This window comes from Mastacembelus armatus, chromosome 17 (genome assembly GCF_900324485.2).
Source record: "Mastacembelus armatus chromosome 17, fMasArm1.2, whole genome shotgun sequence".
Classification (NCBI taxonomy): domain Eukaryota; kingdom Metazoa; phylum Chordata; class Actinopteri; order Synbranchiformes; family Mastacembelidae; genus Mastacembelus; species Mastacembelus armatus.
In genome coordinates this window covers 15,297,203-15,310,322 of record NC_046649.1, presented here as the reverse complement: position 1 = coordinate 15,310,322, position 13,120 = coordinate 15,297,203, and the positions used below count along the sequence as shown (strand labels likewise).

The 13,120-nt window shown below is 38.3% G+C and overlaps 2 protein-coding genes across 3 annotated transcripts; both read left to right on the top strand.

The window, feature by feature from the left end:
• Nucleotides 1-3,128: 3,128 nt before the first annotated feature.
• On the top strand, nt 3,129-10,657 carry prkacbb (protein kinase, cAMP-dependent, catalytic, beta b). 2 transcript variants are annotated; one of them, XM_026313886.2, is made up of 11 exons: nt 3,129-3,399; nt 5,822-5,830; nt 6,433-6,494; nt 6,575-6,703; nt 6,940-7,038; nt 7,144-7,226; nt 7,401-7,527; nt 7,622-7,717; nt 7,824-7,946; nt 8,062-8,226; nt 9,163-10,657. In XM_026313886.2, exons 1-11 carry the CDS (start codon nt 3,354-3,356, stop codon nt 9,286-9,288), a joined length of 1,065 nt encoding a protein of 354 aa, XP_026169671.1. In that variant the 5' UTR covers nt 3,129-3,353; the 3' UTR covers nt 9,289-10,657. The 2 variants fall into 2 exon arrangements, with proteins under 2 accessions (XP_026169671.1, XP_026169672.1); XM_026313887.2 differs by lacking the exon at nt 5,822-5,830 and having other exon boundaries at nt 3,144-3,399.
• Nucleotides 10,658-11,125: 468 nt separating this feature from the next.
• exosc4 (exosome component 4) lies at nt 11,126-13,046 on the top strand. The gene is made up of 3 exons (XM_026313663.2): nt 11,126-11,340; nt 12,184-12,390; nt 12,506-13,046. Exons 1-3 carry the CDS (start codon nt 11,170-11,172, stop codon nt 12,863-12,865), a joined length of 738 nt encoding a protein of 245 aa, XP_026169448.1. The 5' UTR covers nt 11,126-11,169; the 3' UTR covers nt 12,866-13,046.
• Nucleotides 13,047-13,120: the final 74 nt, after the last annotated feature.

The following is a 13,120-nucleotide window of genomic DNA, read 5'->3' as shown; positions in this document are numbered from 1 at the left end:
TGAGAGAAGACTCTTGGACAGTTACAGATACATAAAACATTTAGTCAGTTACCACAACTCTGACAGGACAGACAGGCTACACACGATTGTCATAAAAAAGCAACTTCCTAACAAAATAAAGCTCTGATTGTAAATCTTAAATTCACACAGTAGGCAAACAGAGGATTTACATCAGGCAAATGCAATGTAATTACAAGTGGAGATGGAGGCAAAAGTGAAAACAATGGACTTAAATCAAGAAATGAAATCAAAAACAACTGTACACAGAACAGGCACAGGTTCTTTTGTGCAGCAGAGATCTGCTGCCCTCTTGTGTAGTAGAGCATGATAACAGCACCAGGCGATGCTTGGCAACCTGAAGGGTGTGCACACTGACAGTGCTTTGCATCACATTGTACACTGTCTGTCTGACAAGAAAATTGGCAATCAGGAATTTCATTAAATGACAGCTAAAATGATACTTGGCTCAAATGTCCTATTGTAAATGTAAATGGGTGAATTACACACCATGTAAATATTCTGAAGACATTAAAAGTATAAATGTCAGTTATACAGTGAGAACAGCAGGGGGCTTAAAAGGCGTTAAAATAGATATTTCTTAGAGAAATATTACCCTTTGTCTTCACAACATTGGTATCTTTTTAAAAATAATTTTGAATTAATCCTTTTCAGTAGCAATGTCTCTTTTATTCTGCTTCGAAATAATATTTTTATTACAAGCCATTTTCTATCTATCTATCTATCTATCTATCTATCTATCTATCTATCTATCTATCTATCTATCTATCTATCTATCTATCTATCTATCTATCTATCTATCTATCTATCTATCTATCTATCAGACAAAACATTGCTACAGAAAGTTGATGCCTTATGTCTATAACAAAACTGGAAACACCAATTACCAGGCACCTTATCAAAATATGACAGCTGGCTGAGGGTGCCAGTGAGGAAGGAACCTCCCATCCCACATGTTGATGATAATTAGGCCCATGGTAACTGCACAGGGCTGGATAGTGAGCATATCAGCCTCTCAAAGCTATATCAGCTGTACTCTGCATGACACCGTGGCTACGGAAACTTTTGGCTTGCTCCTATTTATCGTGTCATTTCTAAACTCACTGCTGGTTTCATCAACAATGGGCTGATGGGATTCGATCTGTGCATGCAGGCTTGAAAGACTTAGTCAGTTAGTAACCCCAAAAACAGTGCTGGAAAGAAACATTCATATGTAAATACATAAGTCATATGTAATTTCATATACTGTATGTATTTAGCACAATATATGAACTTATGATATACATTTAAGCAATCACTTACATGTAAAGAGGCAAAAACCACCATATTTCCCCAAAAGTTGTACATTACTTAATATGCAATTCTATATTTCATATGTAATATGTAAGAGAACATGAAATCATTAAAAAGTAGTCACTCTATACGCAGATCATTCCCATTCAGTTACATTAGTCTCTATTACTGCAGTATTATTAAAGCTGCACAGCTGTACACTTAGATCTTATTGTGGCTGCCACAGTGATTGAAAAAGCCTCAATAACGCTACAGAGCCCAATTGACTACTACACCATGTCTCAAGTGCATGCAATTATGCAATTTTGACTGAATGCAGTCAGCTTTTGAGGACATGAATGGCAGGTAGAGGAGAAGATTGAGACTGATGATAAATGAACAGTAGTCTACCAAACCTTTTAACACAACTCACAATTCTTTTGATAAACTTTACTCATGTGCACTAGAATTGTACCATTATATCTTAAAAATGAAAACCTAATATTATGAAATTTTAACATTTTTCATATTAAATTGTATATGTTAAAAACACATTTTACAGTGAATATGTGTCTCAATTGTGGGATTTTAAAATCTATTTTTAATGGCTGTGACATTAAAATGCCCTTTAATACACCAGTAATAAAAATACGATGCTAGATCATAACATAATGCTGACAGTGGCCATTCAGTTACATAATACTTTAGTTTTACTTTTGAAAGTTTAAGTAGGCTTACATCTTATTAATGATACCTCTGCTTTTCTGCTTAAGTAACATTAATGCAGGGCTATAATTACATTAATGCCTCCGCCACCACTGCTTCTGGACTTTGTTTTAGCTTTGGGTTGTTTTAAATTTATTTTTTCTGAAGTTCTATCTAAATATAGTCTGGTTCTTTGTCACGTCCTGTACTCTTGTAATTTACTGTACATAATTAGTCAAGGTATTTGCATATGCAGCAAATTAAAAGTGACTGTAATAGTCAAAGATGAAAATTTCTTAGGAAAACTTTCAAACTTTTTCTCTCCACCATAGCAAAACTGCAGTTGTGGTAACAGCTGGATCAGCCATGGTGGAAAGTAACTACTTTTACAGCATTTAAGTGCATTTTTTAGGGTATTACTGCTTTACTTTTATTTTCTCCTGTTTTTTATTTTTATTTCTGTACCTTTACATTTATTTAGCAGCAGAACCTTTACTTGTAATCAAGTATTTGTTTACACTATTATTACTTTTGCTTCAGTAAATGATCTGACTATTGTTTTTGTACTTGAGCCACTTTTTAAAGCAATTTAAATAAAACTGCGTCGAATGCTTCCACCATTGTTGGTTGTCCTTATATGTAATTTTGTTTTGTCATATGTTGTTCTTTTAAAACACTGATTTTTCCTCTGCCATATGTAAATACATGAACATGCAATTTCGCAGTTTGCACAGAATCTAATTATATGTGCAGCCAATAAAAAAGGTTATGGCACAAATGTTTATAGAGGCACTTAAAAAGTAAAACGCCTTCAATACACAGAATTTTTGGAAATCCACAGTGTATTAGTGTTTGCACTATAGGGCTGACGTTATACGTTTGTGATCCCTATAGCATCCGGATTTGTAATAACATACAAATCAAAAGTTATATCTAGCCTTTAGTAAAATCAGACAAACGAGTCTCATGTTTCTGATGCCAAAACCGCGGAAGCAACACAAAACCCTAAGCATGCACCGTGAATGCAGCTGGGCTTTGGTGCGGTTCTGGAGGGGGGAGCAGCTCTGTCGGAAGCAGAAGTGACCGCTAGCTTCATGTCAGCCGCACCGCCCGTGCTGGACTAGCAGGAGCGGAAATCTTTGGGAGGGAAGCAGGAGAGGGAGAGACAGAAGGGGGAGTGAGGGGGACTGCTGGAAGGGACGTGGTGCTCTGTTTGTGCTGTGACCTGGCTTAATATTAAAAAAAAAAAACGTTTTTGTTTTGCCTGTTTTAAAGAGCTCGGGAATATCAGCTCTAGGAAGGTTAGCTAGCCACCGCCATCTGTTGTCAGTCGGAGCGACCGCCGTGTCTTCCACACCATGGGGAACGCTGCCACCGCCAAGAAGGGCAACGAGCTGGAGAGCGGTGAGTCCGGGGCTGTTACTTGACCTCGCCGATGTTTCGTGCTCTACTTAGGCGTTTGACACTTGTCAAGGCTGCTCAAAGTCGCTAGCTAGTCTTGTTGTAACACTTAAGTGTCCGTACGGTAAAGCAATGCAGCGCCGCCCGTCAGCCCCCCCACCGACGCTGACGAAAACCGAGCGACCGACTGCTGCTGCGATTTTTGCACGTAAAATTTGTTACAGGCCTAATTCAGGTGGCTAGCTGTAACAAGACCCCGTGGACGTTGTGGTTTTGGTGGCTGCAAGGAGGTGTGGGAAGGGGAGCACTGCCCGTGTTGTAAATCAATTTACAAAGCAGTGAACACAACGCCTGTCGATACATTTCCAGTACTGATAGTTTCACAGGTTAAAGGCAGCCTGCACACCAAGTGAAACACAAGAAAGCTGAAGTCTGATGGCCAGCTAGTCTGCTAACTTTAGCTATGAGGAGGTTTGGGGAGGGGTAGGGGGGATTAGCCCTCTGAAGGCCCCTGTCATTTCAATGCCTCTTGATGGTGGTAGGTACTCAGGCCTGTGCACACACAGTTAGCCCTGGCTTGTAGTTGCTTCCTGTCCAAATCCTTAGATAATGTCTAAAAATCTTCAAGCTAACATCAGCTCATCATCTCTTCTGTGGTGTCATCCTCACTGTACACCAATCACGACGTGTTTATTAGTTAGTGTATGTGTGGCTGCAGCCTCTTCTCAGCACAGCTAGCTGTATCAGACTGGAACTTTGCCCTGATTATCTTAAATCTGCACCAATTAACCACAAACCCACGAGTAATGGTTTCAAATAGACAGTAGATTCTACTTGCAGGCAGTGTGGGACTGTTGATGCCTCTGGGCTTCTGTGCCACATTTTATTCTTGGCTGCATAAACAAAGCTTTCCCTCTGCACAGAACCGTAACCAAATATGGTGAAGAAATGACAAATGCTGTCTTTCCATTCATAAAACTGGAACAAGCTAGTGACTTCCATGCATTCACACAGACACACTCAAATTGTAGTACTTGTGTTTATTTAGAGCCCCTTGTCTAATCTTGCTGTGGTAAAGGTCTATCAAGGCTCACTTCTCACACTCAGCTTGTCATTGACTGGAGCAGCTTGTCATCAGACCTTCGTCAGAGGATAAGGGGTATTACAAGCTTTTGAAGGTTTGACGTAACTCAGCTGAGGCCAGCATTACTTTGCACTCATATACTTTGATGTGTGCAGCTGGTCATCATTGAGCATCCCTGCAATAAATCATGAAGGTTTCCCTGTGCCTGGTTCTAAACATAAAAAGTACAGGTTTAGAGTTTGCTGTATTTGATGGCCTGAAATCAGTTCAGTTCAAAATCACTCAGGCATCAAAATTCTCAGCTACGTTCATGCATTTTTCTATTCATTTTTATACTCCTAAAACCTGCAGAGAACTGTCTCTCTTCAGTTATCCAGTTTGTTTAAAGTAATGTCATTTTATGATGCAGTGAAAATGTTCCTTTGAGATTTATTGACCTGTTGAGAGAGATCAGGCAGGCCCAGTAAACAGTGCCAACCAGAGACACTGTGGCAGACAGAGATGATCAGATCAGCAATAGTTCCATTACTGCCAAGCATTTGTTTTCAGTGTAGCTATGATCCCCAGATCCTGGGCCATGGCTGTTAAACCTGTTTAAGCTGACACTCTGCCCTGAGCTGTAGATGTGTCTGGAGTGTAGCCGCCCTGACAAGATGACCTGATTACCTATTGTGCAGTACACTCCCCACACTTATTTGTGATTGTGTGGTGGCATCAGCTTTTTTTTTATGCAGTGGTATCACAGCAGCAGACAGCAAGAAACAAGACAAACCGACCAAAAAACCTGGCTTTGTTCTGGGCTTCTTTCTAGACTCAGTGGAGAGAATGAGGATCAAACTGTTAGCCGTCATGAACAACACTTGTCACTTATGTTTACTTAATTTCTTATTTCCTTGTTTTTTAAATGTCGTTAGAAGGTGCAGTTTAATTAAAGGTTATTATATATTTTCATTTTAAAGCTAGTTTAAGGAAAGGAATAACCAGATTTTGTTGCATAGAAAGCTACTCATTATAAGCGTACAAAAATGTAAAAGCTTTAGGTTATGAATGATTGTTTTCTTTAGTAAGGGTTGTTATCTTTTCTATCTGACTTGTATGCATGACTGAATTTCTGCTACATGGCATTTTGGTACACCTGTTCTTCAAATGCCAAAGTTGGTTTCTGTTTCTCAGGTGAATGTTAACTCTGTTTTCATACTTGTTGCTTTGATTCACGACATATGCTTCATGTTTGTTAATGTGTTTTTTATGCACTGTGAACTCTGTATTTCTCTCTGTCTTCTCTTCTGTATCATCCACCCATGTGGGTAATTGTTCCTGCAAAACCATGGTGATCAATAGAGACTTTTGGTATGCATATTCCTCCAAAAGATGACCATAACAGCAGAATGGCATTGGTTTGATTGTGAAAACCTGCTAGATTCTCTTGCGTTTATTTTGTGCTTTGATAACAGATCAGTGTTTTGGTTTTTTTTTGGTTTTTTTTGTCCACATTCTCTCAATCTGGATACCTGTTGTCTGCTGTGTTTGTCCATGTTTATGCTGTGTTTAATAGCCTTCTCCCAATCTGTATAAAGTGATGCACAAGATGCTCAGAGAAACCTAACCTGTAATTGTTTAAGTTTGTGATCCCCTTCCCCTCTGAATAAGGCTACTAAATTACAGAAAATTACAGAGTTTCTTGGCATGTACCACTTGTCTGCCTGTCTTGAATGTTGCTCTTGTTTTTGTGTTTTATTTTATGAGATTTTTTTTTAATATAACCTATTTAAATTATATCCAGATGAGAGTTGCACATATTTTCCTCCTTTTTTTCCCTTTACCTTCTAATACAATTGCATTTGGTCTTGTTGCCAGTTCCATCTAAAACCCAAATTTGTCTTTATACTAATAACCCATGTTGCATTTCTGAAGTGTATACTAACTGTCTTTTTTTTGTTTTTTTTTTTTAGTAAAAGAGTTTCTAGCCAAAGCCAAAGAAGATTTTCTAAGGAAATGGGAATGCCCACCACAGGTCAGGGCGATGAAAATTTAAACATAATGTTTGCTGTAGTTTCATCCACAGAGTGGACTAACACATTGTTACTTCCACAGAGCGCAACGTGCCTAGATGACTTTGACAGACTAAAAACCCTTGGTACTGGCTCATTTGGAAGAGTCATGCTGGTGAAACAGAAAGGAACAGAGCAATACTTTGCAATGAAAATACTAGACAAGCAGAAGGTCAGTAGACACATTTTCAAGTAAATTATAGTGTTGACATTAGCAGTAAATGTGCACAGACAGTAGAAGTTTAGTTCTACCTAAAAAAAGTATATTATAACCCATCCTTGTTGCATGTTGTGGGAGAGACAGAATAAAAAAATAACTAAAAACTTTCTTTGAGTGTATGCTATGTTTGTTGCTAGTGTAGGTGAAATTTCCCCAGCAAGGTCATCTTATCTCTCTTTATCTATCAGGTGGTGAAACTCAAGCAAATAGAACACACATTAAATGAAAAGAGGATATTACAGGCTGTGAGCTTCCCATTTCTTGTCAAACTTGAGCATGCTTTTAAGGTAAAATGTGCTTATTTAAATTTAATTTTTTTTTAATTTGAAAAAAAAAAAAACTTTATTCAGTTCTGAGAACATGTCTGTTTTTTTTTTTTTTTTTGGTCTTAGGACAACTCCAATTTGTACATGGTGATGGAGTATGTTCCAGGAGGAGAGATGTTCTCACACTTAAGACGAATTGGAAGATTCAGGTGAGTGTTATTCTGTCAGTCATTAACATATTACATGTATAATGTACAACATCTCATTGTACAACAGATTTTCATCTTTCATTTTTCTGTTCTTTGGCTCCTTCGTCTAAGTTTTTCGGGATTTCGTACAAATGTTTGCTTTTCATCATACACTTCCCTCCTCTTCCTTTCTAGTGAACCACACGCACGATTTTATGCTGCCCAGATAGTGCTGACGTTTGAGTACCTCCATTCACTAGATCTCATATACAGAGATCTGAAACCTGAGAACCTTCTCATTGACCACCATGGTTACATTCAGGTGGGCTGTTATGCAATAAATCAAAATATAATGCTGCAGTATCCTGTATGTCCACCCTTTGCCAATATATAGTGTATATGGCCCTGACCTCTAGGTGACAGACTTTGGATTTGCCAAGAGGGTTAAAGGCAGGACCTGGACGTTGTGTGGGACACCAGAGTACCTGGCACCAGAAATCATTCTCAGCAAAGTACGGATTTGCTATCCTAATTAAGATTTGCAAAATTTTCCTTAAATCCTTTTACTACTTAAAGGTCGTAACCATTGCTACATATATCTGTCCCCATCTTTTTTAGGGCTATAACAAAGCTGTGGACTGGTGGGCCCTTGGAGTTCTCATCTATGAAATGGCAGCTGGCTACCCTCCATTCTTTGCAGATCAACCTATCCAGATCTATGAGAAGATTGTGTCTGGAAAGGTTAGGTCATTGTTTTGGAAATTCTTTACACAAAGGAAAATGTCTTTAATTTGTAGTTTGAAAAATGCATTTAAACAGGTAGAAAGAAAGTTTAGAAACTCTCTCTTCCTTCCAGGTAAGATTCCCCTCACACTTCAGCTCCGACTTGAAGGATCTGTTGAGAAACTTGCTGCAGGTGGATCTGACCAAGCGTTACGGCAACCTGAAGAATGGAGTCAATGACATCAAGGGCCACAAATGGTTTGCCACAACAGACTGGATTGCAATCTACGAGAGAAAGGCAAGACGTGAAATGCATGTAGTGTAGTGACAAACAGTGTATGCTCTGTAAAAAGCCAAGTTAATTAGATATTGATTTGTTCATGTTGATGTTTTTCTATTTGTAAAATTCTCTGCTGTAATGCTGCAACACTAATATTTTAAATTATTCAGTATTATGTGAGGACTGTTCATCAGTTTTATCTTATGGTCCTGTGTGATGGACATTTTACTTGAATATTAACAGTGATTTTACAACTAACCAGTCAGTGTTTTATTTATTTTTTCTTGGAAATCACCCAATTCCACTGTTGGCTGTGAGGTATCAGTGCTTCGTGCCATTTTGCAGGGAGGACAATGATAATGGAATTTTTCGATTAATCAAAGTAGATATTTAGCCTGGGATTAAAGCAAATCGAGCTGTTGATTCTGTTTAACCCAAGTTATTATACACTCTTACTGTTCTTTGTTTTATTTTAAAGTGGCTCTTTATCTTTTTAGATTATTACTGTTTACAAAATAACTGCTCAAATAAGACAAAGCCACGTGGGGTTCTGTGAGAAGCAAAAAAAAAAAAGGAGAGCCAGTGAGATAAGATGCACAGAACAGGAAGGCTGATTTTACACCTGATGTCCTTCATTTTTCCTGATAAATTTTTCTTTTAATAAATGAAAGAAAAAAAGAAAGTCAGCAATCTGTGAAGTAGCTGATCAGATGAATTCATTCTATTTGATCACCTCTGCACATCTGTCTGCATGAAGTAGGCATGATTATCAGCCTTGGAAAGTTAGACAAATGGTCAGACCAGTTCCTGTTGTCAGAAATCAAGCATTCTATTTAAAGGTTGCTAACTTGCGAATTTTTGGTTTTTGGCATTTTTCTGCTCTGCTCAGACATGTAGCATGTGGTTCTTGGACTAGTAGCTTAGACATGAAAAATCTTTCTCTTATCCTTATAGGTGGAAGCCCCGTTCATACCAAAGTGCAGAGGCCCAGGGGACACCAGCAACTTCGATGACTATGAGGAGGAGGAAATCCGTGTTTCTTTAACAGAAAAATGCGCAAAGGAGTTTGCAGAGTTTTAGGATGCCAGACCATGGATATGTCAGGGAAATCAAAGAGATCTTTGCACTCTTCTAAAAGACTTGGGATGGAGCAAAGACCATCGTTTTTCAGATCTACTACATAGTCCCTTCATTCCACAAGGCTGAATGAGGTTGCCATGATCCTTGGGTGCCGATAACGTCTCACTGTCACATACACCTGTGTATTAAAACAGACACATCACTTTTTTATTTATTTTTTTTTTTTTTGACCCACCCACTGCTTTTTTTTAAAAAACTTTAAATCATCTACTTTCAGATGTTCTTACTCCCTTTTAAGATGTGATATTTTTTTAGTTCATGAGGAAATACTGAGACAATGGCCAATAATATTCCACATATTGTAGCTAACTTGTATGTGGCAGTTTGACTCACGTGTGGGTTTATGGGGTATCCTCTGTAGTTGTCAGAAGTGTCTACTTATGGTCTTTTACAGGGCCCCACCACATTGGCTATTGTAAAGTTCTGGCCAGCTTTCAGAGGTAGTATTCATCCCATGTGCATATCTGTCAGTTTTGGCATTAGGGCATTGGAACATGTCAGATTTTCAAAAGCATGACCAAATAGAAACTGGGTAACATATGAAAAAAGGTCCTTTGCTTTTTTGCCTTAGAAGGCCAAGTTTTCAGATCTCCCATAAAAAGCATCCATTCACTGTCTTGTTGGTATTCTCATCCAGGCACAGCAAGCCATTGAAGAAAGTGACAAAACCAGTTGTTTGTTTGATACTTTTGGATCTATTAGTTACATGCACAATTTGTCATTTGCTATCTTACTGTTTTTTGTTGCTGTGTCTCACATGATAGTCAAATTGTTCCTAGATTTCAGGTCTGTGTATAAAGACCCTTTGGTACAAGTCTGTGGAACAATCTGATTTTGCTGAATGGAAAAGAGAAAAGTGAAATCCTTTTTAGGATTTTTATTTAGTGTAATGTAAAGCTGAGCAGGTAAGTCTGACTAGGGTTATGGCTTTGTGCCTCAATGTTGTAAATGAAAACTTAAAAAAAGGTACAGAATTTATAATGTATTAAATCAGAGATGGTTTCAATTATGAAAAACAGGATACAAACTACAAATAACCATATTTTTCACTATCACCCCCAAACAGATTTCTTTGTCTTACTCTTGTCAAAGAATGTAGATTTTTAACTTAGAGATATGCATATTTGAAAGCTTAATTTCAAGGTACAGTTTTCCTCACATAATACGCTGGCTAAAATAAAGACTACTCCTTTGTATCACATGTAACCCTGTTATTAAGCTCATTACATCATATGTATATGCATTGTTTCATATATGTTTTTATTTATACACATTAGAGATGCTAATAAATTTTATTTTTAAAAGTGTTGGAAGTTGTGCAGCTCTTACTGGAGTTAGCAAAATGATAAACTTTTTTTTACTCTTGTTTCAGATTTTCTGTTATTTTGAATAGAATACATATAGAATATAATATAGTTAAAAAAGAACAAGAGAGCAAGAACTGCTCATGTTTAAAACCAGTTAAGGTTTTGTCTAATCTAGATGTATTATGTATGAGTAGAAAATGGGAATGCTTAAATCGGACATTTTTTCCTTTTTAAAAATTTGTTAAACGTTTTTGTGTACATTGATAACCAAAAAGTAGATTGTTCCAAATTGTATTTTCCGCATAAGTTTAATTTTAAGTTTTCTTTATTTAGTGCAAAAGAATAGAACTGTCTGTTTGTTGGGCATTTGTTTTCACGACTGTTATGCAAACTTTGTATTTTTGGACCTTTGACTTTGCCGTAGTTATACCATTACAGGGCTATATGGGTAATGTAGTACGGTGGCACACATACACGTGGGGTGTGTTGCTGTTCATTCGCAGTCTGCAGAAACATGGCGGGCCTGGAGCTGCTGTCTGATCAGGGATACCGTTTAGATGGAAGAAAAGCCACCGAGCTGCGGAAAGTTCAGGCCCGGATGGGCGTGTTTGCTCAGGCCGACGGTTCTGCGTATTTAGAGCAGGGAAACACGAAAGCCCTGGCTGTGGTGTACGGTCCACATGAAGTAAGTGGTACGGATGGAGGGCTGCGTTAGCCATCAGCGTTAATATAAGCTAGAAGTAGACAAATGATATAATGTTACTTTTATTTTGCAAATTAGCACCACATCTATCATATAAATAATGCCTTAAATCCGTCATCTTAAAGCGTCTGTATCACGTTAGTGTTTGGAAAGGGGTTTATCCGTGATCCGGATGAGCATGAAAGACCATTTACAGTAACATGGTTTCTTGTTAGACAATCCAGTTGATATTTAACTATGAAAAATCACAGGATTAGTGTAAAAAACAACAATTTCAAAACACATTTTGCTATTTTTGTATTGTTAATAATGACGCAGACGTTTCCAAAGCGCAACAGAATGATTTAAAAAGTGTTCACTTATTAGGCCTGTCAACATTAAACATACTCTGCTGGCCAAAAGTATGTAGACACATTTATGCCCTCTGGATGTACCGTGATTTTATTAGTTTAGTTTCAAAGGAGGGCAATCATAATGATTTAGCAAATGGCATTTTGGACGAACTCCTCTTGTCTTCTGTGTGGAAGGGCTTTTGAACTTGCCAGTGCCTAGAGTTAGAGTTTTTATAAACCTTAACATCAGTGCCCAAGCTGCCTTAGGTTTAATAGGAACGACTGCCTGCAGAAACATTCCCAAATCTCATGGAAAACCATCTCATAAGAGTGGAGGCAGCTACAGCAGCATATCAATGCCCATGCATAACATGGGAATAATTTTTGTGTTCACATATGTTTGGCCATACACATAATTTTATATTAATTTTATATCTGTAAGGTTTTTTAATAGAGGTACATAAGTAATAGAGATAATGTTTGTGATCCCTAGATGCGAGGTTCACGCAGTCGGACACTACATGATCGGGCTGTTATCAATTGTCAGTACAGCATGGCCACATTCAGCACAGCAGAGAGGAAGAGGAGACCACATGGGGACCGCAAATCCACTGAGATGAGCCTCCACCTCAAACAGACGTTTGAAGCTGCTGTGATGACCCAGCTCTACCCGCGCTCTCAGATCGACATCTATGTCAAGGTCAGTAATAAAACTGGGAGATGTAGATTGGATGGGATGCATATACTTGCTGTGGTCTGATAAGGATGAATAAATGTTTTTGTACCAAAGTCTATAAAAACTTAATTCCAAACAGATTCTGCAGTCTGATGGTGGGAACTACAGTGTGTGTGTGAATGCTGCCACTCTTGCGGTGATTGATGCCGGGATCCCTATGAGGGACTACGTGTGCGCCTGCACTGTTGGGTTTGTGGATGAGACACCCCTCGCTGACCTTTGCTATGCAGAGGAAAGTGGAGGAGTGAGCTCTTTGGCCTTAGCACTGCTGCCCCGTGGTGGACAGATTGCTTTGCTGCAGATGGATGCCAGATTACATCAGGATCACCTAGAGACACTGATTGAAGCTGCCATGACAGCCTGTAAAGGCGTGAGCAAGGTGCTGGATGAGGTGGTGCGGCAACATCTCCAAGAAGTGTCAGTGCTCGCTAGAGACTGATGCAGGGACAAGGGGAAACACCTGGACTGTTATTTTGGGTGCAAGTGGAAAATGTTAGTGGACTTTGAATGGAAAGGAATGATTGAAAATCATATACATTTTTTTATGCATTCATAGCAATTACAGTCTGCTTTTGTATATAGGTATTGAAACTAACAATAAATATGTGGATGCTACATCATATTTTTGTTGCTTTGTTTATTTGTGAGTGGATGCATTTCTTTTATTCAGGTAGTTAAATGCATAATGCAAAAA